The sequence below is a fragment of the Triturus cristatus genome, chromosome 3_1 (assembly GCF_964204655.1).
Source record: "Triturus cristatus chromosome 3_1, aTriCri1.1, whole genome shotgun sequence".
NCBI lineage: Eukaryota > Metazoa > Chordata > Amphibia > Caudata > Salamandridae > Triturus > Triturus cristatus.
The window spans coordinates 725,334,410-725,346,974 of NC_140583.1; the positions used below are offsets into that span (position 1 = coordinate 725,334,410).

The following is a 12,565-nucleotide window of genomic DNA, read 5'->3' on the forward strand; positions in this document are numbered from 1 at the left end:
CTAAAAAATGGTGCTGCAATAGTCATACATTTGAGCTGAAGTCCTCACACTTGGAATCCGGATTGCAATGGCTTTTGACATTTCCATAAAGATGGACGAGCAAGCAGTGAGGAGCATGCAGAGACATGAGTGAGATGGTGGGAGGGACGGGCAAGCCACAAACTGGAATGCGGAATGCAACTCTAATAATTTATGTTATACATATACTGCTGTCAACATAGCAATAAAGTGGGTGTACTCACATATGATGTGTTAAAGCTTCATGCTATGTTGCTGCACGTATCGTTTACGTGCACCGGTCGCTACGCTGTATGGCAATTGCGTGAGAAATGGAAGATTGCAACCAATAAACAACGCATCACAGCGATTAAACAACTCGCCATGTTCCTGTGGATTTTCTAAGCCATCATATCCTGCCCTCAGAAAGGACAGCGTAGGCCCAGCCATGATCCACATTCTTTTAATGAAGGCACATCCAATATTAGATAAAACATATGCGGTGACTGTGAAATTAGGGAATGTTGAGAAATATGATTAACTCCGAATCCTATGGCAGAGAACTGGCCAGGAAAAGAACATAGTGTGCAGTCCCAATTTCCCTTGTCTGCGGGGCATGGTTACATGTGTTACCTAAATTAGCAGAAAGAAACAGCCATGGCTGTTCCACTCATGTTTTTGGCTGAGCTCAGAGCTTAGAAAATGCCTTCCTTGGCCTCTTTATAAAAGCACAGCACATGAAAAAGCACCAGTACGTCATCAGTCTTCCACAAGTAAACACGCCTGACATTACTGTTGGCCTGCTGACCAGCTCAGGTTAGGAAGGGTCACAAGAAGCGAAATGATAGCTGAGCCAGCCTCAATGTGGAGATGTTCTGGAAACTATTGCTTCCTTCTCCCTCAGAAGCATCATGTCCTATCCCTGAGCACCCCCAACTCCCACCAATTTATGGCCAGGACAGCCACAAATGAAAATGTACTCTCGGAGTAATCTAAAACAGATGCTAAGAGAAACACAAAATGGATGCCAAAGTGGGCAACTCACTGAATGAGTGTGAGTGACTGAGAGAAAACATGAGCTTCTGTAGCAATACCAATATAAAAAAAATAACTTAAGGGAAAATCAGTGACAGTGTGAGAGATGGGGGAACTGTGGCTGAAACCAATCCTAATACCCACATTCACCACAAAAAGCAAAACAAGTCTTTTAAATAAAACGCATTTTATTGGTACAAAAACGGGCTGCTCAGATAGAGTAACAAGAGCTTGATTGTAGCAAAAAGAAGAGTAAGGCAGCCGACGGTAAGCAGAGTCCTTCCGAGGGATGAGCATGTTCAGAGAGCCCATGCCGGCAGTAAAGTCGGATGGGAGGAGACAGAGCTGATTAAAGCATGAGCAAAACACAGAACAAGATTTACAGGCCTGTTTACAATTGTTTCTGCGCTTGAAATCTAAAGGCAGGGGGAGCAGTTCTGCGAGCAGAGAGCCTTCCCATGCTGCTGGAGACACCTCACAACAACACGACAGAGGAAGAAAACGGTACCTTCCTGAAACACGTGAAAAAAATAGTGCGGAGAAACTAGTCTATATGCACACAAGTGAAAGGCTACAAGTAACAGGGCCATGCTCCGTGCACGTTAGCAATACACAAAAAGGAGGGACATATAAGAACAAATTACCACTTAGAAGCAAGGCTTTACGAAGGTCACTGAAAGTTACTAATCAAAAACAATGGGCAGGCTGTAAGCCCACAGGCTGGATACAACATGTCTCGAAGAGACAGTCCATGTGCTGCCTAGGCGAGACCTAAAAAGGATGGGGAATTGGGAGACAGGACATGCATTATGTGTGTCAGAATGTAATGAAACTTAGAACACTTTATTAACATGTTAACCCATGCAGCATTAAACTTATTCATGTAACAAAGATTAGTTCCAAAGAGCATTCTCTTTCACCCTTCTGTCACAAGAAAACAAAAGACGCTTGCTAACAACTGTCTGTGCAAAAGAAAGTGAAACTACCAGAAAGCAACTTCAGAACTGTTGTTCAGGCTATCCTACTCTTTCATATGCATGGTGGTAACTTCCTGCTCCACGGCCTACTAGACTCCACTCTGGCACCTCTTAGGGGCATCCGACACGCCACAGCACATCTCATTCAGGGCCTGGAAAAATGTGATCACATCAGCCCCATCCTCATTGAATTCTTTTAACTCCTGTGGAAGGCTTACACCATCTTCAAAACCAGCTGCATCATTTAGAAAGTCATCATGAGCAGCACCCATGCTTATCTTCCAGACAAGCTTGCCATCTCTACTGGTTCTTGGCACCCACAGTCAGGACATCAATAGACTGCAGGTGTAAAAACGAAAAAACATGTCAGTAAGACATTTTCATCTATGCATCCAGGATCTAGAACAGCATCCTCATTTCCATAGGACTATCCCAACACTGCTCCAAAATAGGGAAAAGTTGAAGACAAACACTTTTAAAGAACAATACAACTCAGTGCATTAACAGTCCACAAACCAGTTACATCTCCTATCACTTATTGACTTAATGTTTGTCTTTGACCCTGTACAGCGCTTCACAAGCCTTTTGGCTAGATTCCTTGCTATAGAAATACCACATACAAGGATTTCTCTAACCCAGCCATCTTAAGTAAGTTTGTTTACAATTTAGATGTGCACTTAAGGGGTGCTTTTAACCACCTAGAAGCATTCCCATTGTCCCTGAAGGGGTCCCAGAGGGGGTTCCTTTACAGCTTTCAATTGCCTGTAGTGGGAAGTGCTGAACATCTACACTGTGATTGCTGGTTTCAGTATTTAAAGAGGTGCAAATGTCTGCAACGTTAGTGTTTTGACCACAAGATATCTGCAAACACAACCTGCTCCTTATATAATACTTTTATTAGTAGCTCTTTGCATAACATATTTATGTATGCTATTATTATACCCAATCTAACCTAGTATTCATTTTGTTAACTGTTAAAAGTTTAAATTTTGGGTAATTGTGCTGTGATCTGAACAAGCAATGTACAGGCCAGAAACAGATCTTACAAGTCAATGCTAAATCCACTGAGAATCATTTGAACATATATGGTTATCACAAATGCTAAAATGTAATATGAAAAATAAAAAATGTCAAATCTACAAACATTTTCATATCAGACTGCTTCCAGTCATGAACAACATGAAGACGGTCAAAGACTGAAAAATGTATCCACTCCTATTAAAGTCTTGGAGGTGATAGGGCTGCGTAATGTCACTGTGCATTGATGAGAAAGGTGATGGGTGGAATCTCAGCCACTGGTGATGACTCCGGCAGCACTCCAGTCCATTGTTTTTGTTTCCTTTGTGCCACTCTTGCTAGGGATCAGCTATCTGCAAATTAGCCTCGGTCTTGCTCCACTGGAAACAGTCTAGCCCAAATGCCAGACCATGTGCCCTCCAGATGAGAACAAAGGCAGCAGTAGACCAATTCAGCCTATGTAGGCCTCATAAGTGAGTTATTGCTTGAATGCTATGACACAGTCAGGACAAGACCCACATCTGGGCATACTCGTCACACATAGGACATCACACTGAGGAAGACAAAAAGGTGATGGGTGGAATGCCTGAGATAATCTGAGGTACTGGTAATTACTCGGGACACATTCCAGTCTGTTGTGTTTTTTTGCTCACGTTGATACTCTAGACACAGACCAACCATATTGAAATCAGTCTTGGTCCTGCTCCAGTATGAACCGTACAGTCCAAACTGCCAGGCCAAGTTCCTCCATATGGGAACATTAACATTCCCAGACTAGTTTCGCCCCATTTTGACCTCATCAGTGAGTTATATCTTGATTCCTCTGCCACAGTGAGTGAGGGATGCCCGACTGAACATACCCATCCCATTTAGGGAGTCACACTGGCCAAAGCTATGCACGGCATCTGCTAACTTATCCCAGAGTTTTTAAGACTTTTGACCTGGGCTACTTCAAAGATGGGCTTCTAAGGCTGCTGTAAACTTTCCAGTTCAATCAAGATTGCTATCGGTGCACTAGGCTATGAAGTTAACACGCTTTTGTGGCTGAAAAACAAAACACATTTCTCGAAAGAACATTTTGTATTCTGAGTCTCTGCTCTGATTTATTGAAGCCACAAATTGGTGAAAATAATTATTTTTCACAGTGTCTGCTTGCACGTTATTTCAAGGTTGCAATCAGATAGAGAAAGAGTGACAGAGAGAAGGATAGAGAGTGTGTGCGTCTGTGTGTGTGTGTGTGTTTAGTTTTTGAAACAAAGACATCATGCTAACAATGCAGAGGCTTATTGTTGACAAGTCCCTTGCGCCGCGGGTGCATCACTTTTGTGACGCACCAGCAGCACAACCTGCTGCCCCATATTTACAAGGACACGAAAGCCACCCTGCATGGCTTTTCGTGTTCTTGTAAATATGGGCCCTTTACATGCAACACTTTGTGTGAAAGGGGCGTGCCATGGGTGTTGCTGTGGGTGTTACCACGTAACACCCATGACTTCTGCCACATTTCCAGATTTATGAGAAATCATAAACCTGGAAATGCGTCAGAATGCTATGCCTCCCCAGGGGAGGCGTAGGGAGGTACAACGAGGAGAAATGTTTTAATTTCTCGTTTCTTTCCTCTTTCTATGCATGCTGCATTCCGCAGCACATATAGAACAATGTAATCACCTCTTGTGATTTTTTTATGTGCAGGAAGGAGTTCCTTCCTGCACATGAACAATCATTCCCCTCAACGCAAGCACCCTTGCACTATGGGGCAAGGGTGCCTGTGTCGGCGCATGGCAGCAAATTGTGCGCCAGCGCAGGAGATAGGAAAGGAATCTGTCATATCGTTGTAGATATGACGTATCTCTGCGCTTTGGAATTAAGGTGGCACGTTAACTCCTTGCAAATGAGGCCTGCAGTTTCTGGCCTACTCCATGGTAAACCTTACACTCCTCCAATTCAAGATCCTAGTAAGAGAAAATGCCTACTCCACCCTTTGCAACACGTACCCAAGTAACAGGCTTCATCGAGGCTGATATTCCTTGTACAGTTCACAATCATGAGACGAAATAGTGCCACGCCACCAGCTCCCCTGGATAGAAACAGTTTACTTACACATGGACATTAGGAGACTTTCTCTAATCAAAGGAACACCCAACTTAACTGCTGAAAAGAAAAGAAATCTGACTCGCTGAGAAAGCTCAAAAATGCCTGGAGACAGAGGATCGGGGGAGCCATTGCTGCAAACAGAAAGATCCGAGGGAGTGAAGTGAGACTGTACCATCGCTCGCTCTATGCGAACTATCAGAGAGGGACAACGAGACCGCTACGAATCCAGAGGGAAAGATGAGTCTCCGAGGACAGCGGGCGATTGCTCTCGCCCCCAAGTATTGGTATCGGGGAGGGGTTTTAGGCACTCTGCACTGTTGGGGTGGCGGGTAGTTCGGGGTCCGTCAAGCAGGGAGGCAGGGAGGCGGGAGGGGGGGCTGGGACTGTTAGCACACTGTTGGATGCTTTTAGTTGTTGTTGTTTTTCTTAGGGCATTGGATGCACCTGGGTACACAGAAACTGGGTACAGAGAAGGCAGACGCTCAATGGCACAGACTGTAAGTTTCAAACGGGATAGACATGATGGCTCAGTATCACGCAAACGCTGAGACACTGCAGTCACAGATGGGCCCAATTGTTCCGTTATCATTGGTTACATGGAATGTCCGCGGGCTGGGGGATAAGATTAAGAGAGGTCTAGTCTTGCAATACTTGAAACGATGTGCACCAGCGATAGCTCTCATACAGGAAACACATTTAACAGGAACGAAATGTAAAGCGTTGGACAGATTTGGATTTAAAATGGTTGCGCACTCAGAGTTCTCTTCCGGGTCGCGGGGAGTAGGCATCCTGGTACGAAAACAATCCCCCCTGATTATCCATCAATCGTGGACAGATGAACAGGGCCGCTTCGTGGCTATAGCTTGTCAGTGGGAGGGAAGATCCTTTAATATAGTGTCTGTCTACATCCCTCCGGCGCTCCACGCTGTGGCCTGCCAGCGCTCAGTAAATTTCTGCTCGCTCTCCCAGCGGGGGAAATGATAATTGGGGGTGACCTCAACGCGACAATTAGCGGGACTAATGACCGGCATCCTCCCAAACCCCACACTAGTAAAATTTCCCACATAACGAGTTTCATAGATGCCCTTGGTCTCCTAGATGCCTGGAGATGCCGTCACCCCAAGACCCGCCAGTTCACTTACCACTCGGGAGTTCTTAATAGTCTATCCAGGATAGATTACTTCTTGACATCGGCGGACAGCCTACAGAACGTAGTGGACATAGAGATCCGCCCCAGAGGGATATCGGATCATTCCCCACCGCTGCTTACATATACGTGTCACTGCACAATTAGGCGACGCATTTACCCCATATACCCAGGGTATTTAAATAATCACAAAATCGTTGCCGACCTCACCAAGGCGACGCACCACTACTTTACAGAAAATACACTGTCAGCCTCATCTTCAGTCACACTTTGGGAGGCCTGCAAAACGGTTATCCGAGGGCAAGCCATTGCCTCCATAGTTGGTCATAAACGTGAGCAGCGACGGGACTTAGCGGACATAGAATCGAGTCTGCAGCAGGCTGAAGACCACCATACGCAGCACCCAACACAAGAAACGTCACAATCCCTCTGTGTTAAGCAGCAGGAATATAGAGAACATTTAAAGGGGATTACGAAGTCCAAGTTAAAGAGTACACAACACAAGATATATGAAATTGGGGATAAGGCGGGTAGGCTTCTGGCTTGGCCGGACAAGAAAGAACTAGCAAGGAGCTGGATAGCGCAGCTTAACACTCGGGAGGGAGGGATGGTATCCGACCCTCAGGAAATTGTAAACGGCTTAGCTGCGTACTTCGCCCAGGTGTACACCCCTGTGACGACCAACACGGTGGAGGAGGCGCTGGCTTACCTCCACGACATAAAAATGCCCACATTGCCACCGGAGGCGGCAGCCACGCTGGACGCTGACCTCACGGCGGACGAACTGAAGTCAGCAATTGAGTCCCTACAGTCGGGGAAGGCGATAGGGCCTAACGGCGTACCCGTTGAATATTATAAGAAGATGGTGGGTACGCTCTCCCCTCACCTCTTAAACATGTACACCGAAAGTCTGGAAGCGGGAGAACTACCGAGGGACCAAAGGCTGGCGACCATTGTGGCGATTCCGAAACCGAGAAAGCCTCCCGCGGAATGCACCTCATATCGCCCCATATCATTACTTAATGCTGAAACTCAAATACTCGCAAAACTTCTGGCAACGCGCTTAACACCGTATCTGGCGACCCTCATACACTCGGTCCAATCAGGCTTCATGCCAGGTCGCAACACGGCCCTTAACCTGCGACGGCTCCATGGGGTACTGGCCCGTATGCCCTATATTGAAGAACCGGCTGTTATTCTCTCCTTAGATGCCCGCATGGCGTTCGATATGGTGGAGTGGCCCTTCTTGTTTGCGGTCCTTCGGCATCTGGGCTTTGTCCCTAAATTCTGCGCATGGGTGAGCCTGTTATACGCGAAACCGCTTGCACATGTTACGGCCAATGGACACATGTCAGGAGATTTCCCGCTAGGACGCGGCACTCGCCAGGGCTGCTCGTTATCCCCCTTGCTGTTTGCCATGGTGTTGGAGCCATTGGCAGCCATGATCAGGTGGGAACCAACCATCAGGGGACTCAAGTGGGCGGTGGGGTGGGAGGACCGCATATCGTTGTATGCAGATGATATCTTACTATACCTGGCCTCACCCAAACGTTCCCTTATGGTGCTGCTGAACGTTTGTGAAAACTATGGGAGGGATCCGGGTTACACCATAAATTGGTCTAAATCGGTCTTGTTTATACTTAGCGGTCCGCCACCACAACTGCCTAAAGGATGTGACCTCCTAATCACGACGGACTGCTTTAGGTATTTAGGGATCTATGTGACACCTAAGCCAGAAGACTTTATTACCAAAAATTTACTGCCCCCCTTGGACCGTCTAAAACGGGATACCGCACATTGGCACGCATTGCCCTTGACGCTGCTTGGGAAAGCAGCACTCTTTAAAATGATGGCACTCCCCCGATTTTTGTATGCTCTGGAAAATACTCCATTCCCGGTACCAGCGAGCTATTTTAAAGCAATAGCCACAGAGGTCTCTAGTCTATTGTGGGGAAACAAACCAGTGCGAATTGCAATGGAAAAGCTGGTTAGGGGTTGGTATGATGGGGGAATAGCGCTACCTAACATACAGCTGTACTATTGGGCTGCGCAGTTAAAAATAATCAATCAATGGATCCACGCCCCGCAGTCCGACCCTGCGTTCCAGGCGGACAGATATCTATTAGGAGATGGAGGAGTTATGGCAGCCCTATACAATAAAAAACGACCTAACCCGCTGAATGGCCCGATGGCACATACAATAGACATATGGTATATGGCGCAAAAGAAAATGGGATGGCAGGGGGTTATCACACAGCTTACACCACTTTGGGATACAGGAAGGCTGGGAAAGCTCAGAGAGAGTAAAGGATTCAATGCCTGGGACGCCATAGGCATCTCAACGGTGGGAGACCTGTGGGTGAAGGGGGGGGTGGTGACGTTCGAACGCCTACAGGACCAATACGAGCTGGCCTCTGCTGAACAATTCAGGTACATACAGATTAGGCATGCACTGCAGGCAGCAATACCGCCCAACACCGTCCTGCTGGAGGCCTCCCCCTTAGAGGACAGACTCCTCACTGACTACATGACGAAAAAAGCCACCTCCTTCACTTACCGTAAATTAGTTAATAACCTACCTGACCCGACACAGGCGCTGAAGGTCAAATGGTCTGCAGACCTTGGGGACATGGATGACTTGGAATGGCAGATGGCACTCTCGTCACCGCGGGAAGTTGCAATACCCTCTAGATTGAGACTCATACAGTTGAAGATACTGCACCGGGTATACTTCACTAGATTAACCTTACACAAAATAGGGAATACCTTACACCCGAATTGTCTGCGGGAATGCGGAGAAGAGGGGACTTATTACCATACTATATGGCAGTGTCCAAGGATTATGACATACTGGGTGGCAGTAATGCGGACTATCTCACAAGTGAAGGGGGTATCGGTAACACCAGAACCTAAAAGATGTTTGTTGAATATATGGGAGCCAAATGATCTAAACCATCCGGCACAGGACTGGGCCACATTAGGCATGATGGTCGCCAAACGGAATATAGCCAGGTTGTGGGGCTCCAGACGCCCTCCGAGGGCGTCTGGAGCCCCACAACCTGGCTATATTCATCCATGTCCCCATGGTGTGGGGACATGGATGAAGCAATGGTAGCAGAGAAAACTACATATGTTAACCGAGGTTGTCCGCAGAAATGGGGGAAGGTTTGGGGTGCCTGGAACAAGTACAGGGGCTTTATCTGTGACCCAGCGGAGTTGCCGAATGAGGATATTTCCATCTGAAGCGGGGAGGGGGTGAGGCGCTATCTATGGGTCCGAAGGTGAGATCTGACCAATATTCTGATGTAACAGTGTTATGAGCATTGACGTCTGATAATGTACCAACAGACTGCATTTGTATAGATATTCCTGTGATTGTGCTCTGCCCTAACGTTAATAATAATAAAAACAATTTAAAAAAAAAAAAATGCCTGGAGAAAGCTCAAAGGTAAATGCACTCTAAGCGAAATATGAGTGCATTTCCGACTGAAAAAACAGCAAACTGGACATTTAAATTTCGTTTTTAGTCACCTTATCCCTTCGAGAGTTATCTGGACATTTGAAACCACCTTAATTTAGGCTTTAATCAGAAGGCTATGGGAAATACAGATCCAGATAAGCAACCAATGTGGTCAGCCTCCACAAAGAGGCTCGAGTCATGATGGACCCACTAAGCCCCTTACTTTTCGAGGTAAATGAAAGCAGTAGCACTGAGTTAGCACCATAATCATTTTTAACACCATGTGATAACTTTGTTCTTGCAGCAATATACTAATATTATTAACGACATGGAGGCATGCCTAGAGAACTGAATGGTAACGTCTCTAAAATAATCTGAAAATATCAGTTACACAATTGCAAAAATAAAAAATAGAGAGGTGTATTTACAAGCCCCTTCACCAGTTGCGGCTCGTAGTGGGAGTGCTGCGGGTCGGTGGGGCGACGGAGGGGCAGGGTGGGGGGGTTGTAAACTCCGGCATACGGCCGACCGGAGGTAAGTACATAAAATAAATAAAACTAATTACATTGAGCGCGCTGCAACGCCATTTGCGTTGCAGCGCGCGCAATGTAATTTGTTTTATTTATTTATTTATGTACTTACCTCCGGTCGTCCGTATGCCCCCGCCCCGCAGCACTCCCACTTTGAGCTGCTACTGACCTTCACCCACCAGAGCATCACTTTTTCTGACGCTCCTGTGGCATAGAGGCATTTCACATATTTACAAGGTGGCACTAAGCCACTGATGTGGCTTAACGCCACCTTGTAAATATGCCCCATTCCGCAGCAGTCTGCTGCGGCAAAGAGGCGGGCAATGGGTCGCAGTAGCCGATCCACTGCAACACCCACTGCTTGTGACGCTGCCCCATATTTACAAGGCGGGGGCAGCACCAAAAACTAAGGCCAGGCAATCCCTGGTCTTAGAAAGCAATACGAGGAGAAATAATTAATTTCTCCTCGTTTTTTGCTCTTTCCATGTGTGCTGCAGAAGCACACATAGAAAGAGCAAATCACCTGTAAAGATTGTTTATGTGCAGGAAGGTGTCCCTTCTTTTACGTAAACAATCGCCCCTATAGCACAGGCACCCTTGCAACATGGTGCAAGGATGCTACTCAAGACCTGGCTATTCAAGCAGTAGCAGCAACCCCCCAGCGCCTTGAGACCCTCATGCGTAAGGAGTGCGCTCTACAAATTGATTACGCTGGCGCCTGGCAGCTTTTTTAGCTCCAGTGATAGGGAAAACACAGGGGTGTGCCGTATTTTTGTAAATACAGTGTACCCCTATGTTTTAAAAATGTCGGAGTGCGGTACTGCCAAATTTAGCGCAACACTACTTTCCGACATTTTTTGTGAACATGCCCCAATGTGTCAAAGTTGAGAACTGCCATTCTAACACAGGACTCTTAAGTTGTGTTGAGAATTAACCTTTGCATTTGCATGTCCTCTCCTGATGGCGTCTAACAATCTCTTCTATATCTATTGCAGGCACCTTCCTGGTCTGCTGGACGCCATTCTTCGTGGTGCACATCACCAGGGCCCTTTGCCAGTCGTGCGCCATCCCTGATGCAGTTATCAGCATCGTCACGTGGCTGGGCTACGTCAACAGCGCTCTGAACCCCATCATCTACACCATCTTCAATGCAGAGTTCAGGAACTATTTCCGCAAAGTCTTGCACTTGTTTTGCTGGCGCGAATGGTGCCCGCGGACACCGAGACTATAGGAAGGATGCACGGCCGGCCCTGCCACATTTTGTATGGCTCATTAAAACAATGTATTTCCTACAAAGGTGCCTGGAACATTTTTTTCTAATTAAGTTGTACAGGGAGAAGGTAATTTCTAAGCACTTCCAATAATGGCACAAGAAGGGGAACTCATTTGTGGAAGATGGCACAGTGGGTGTCACCGTGGAATGTGTTTTGCTCTCTTTACCAAACCTTTTATTCTCATCCTCGTGCATTAATTCAGCACAGCCCCACGGGCGGTGTGGACCTGATGACGGAGAGACAGCCAATAGCAAAACAAATCTCACTTTTCATGATGAAGGGATTTAAATGCCCAAACCACCCACGACATGAATTATTCCTGCAGCCCACCACACCTCGGCCCTCTCTGGCAGCACGTTGTTGGGAAGGGGCAAGGAAAGCTCTAAAAGGACAAAGTAATCTTTAAAGTAGATAGAGATGTAACATTTTCATCCACTTTGTTTACTTATGGTCGGTTTGGCAACTTTATATACGCCTCATGACAGCAATGCGTTTCCAGCAGGTTTGAGGCTCTTTGAGTACTAGGGAAATAATAAAAACATGCTGCCTCAAAATTTATAAAAGATGATTGAATGAAATCACTGTTCTACCACAAATTGTGCAGTCAAAACTGAACAGCGCTACGACTCAAGAATTGTGTATGTAGATCTGTGTGGTCACCTGCAGCTCTAAGAATACATGGCCTGGGATTTACTGAGACGCCACATGAACTTAAGGGGCATATTTACAAGCCCCTATCGCTACCACAACGCCACTTTTTCTGACGTTGTAGTGGTGATAGGGTCCTCGCCTTATTCACAAGGCAGCGGTAAGCCATTTAACGTGGCTTAACGCCGTCTTGTGAAGAAGGCACCCTTTCACGCTATACTTAGCGTGAAAGGGGTGGACAATGGATGTTGTGGTAGCCGTTCCACCGCAGCACTCATTGATTTTGACGCTGCCCCATATTTAGAAGGGCAGCGTAAATATGGGGCAGCGCCAAAATAAAGACCAGGGAAAACCTGGTCGTTTTTGCTGTTTCTATTTGTGCTACA

At 46.6% G+C, this 12,565-nt stretch overlaps 1 protein-coding gene across 1 annotated transcript in view; it reads left to right on the forward strand.

Annotated features, from left to right (window-relative positions):
* The window catches only part of DRD4 (dopamine receptor D4), a 253,598-nt gene extending 241,455 nt beyond the window's left edge, over positions 1-12,143 (forward strand). Inside the window, exon 4 of the mRNA XM_085646388.1 lies at positions 11,253-12,143. Within this exon, the coding sequence (XP_085502514.1) occupies positions 11,253-11,488 (236 nt within the window). The 3' untranslated portion in view covers positions 11,489-12,143. The remainder of the gene's footprint in view (positions 1-11,252) is intronic.
* Positions 12,144-12,565: the final 422 nt, after the last annotated feature.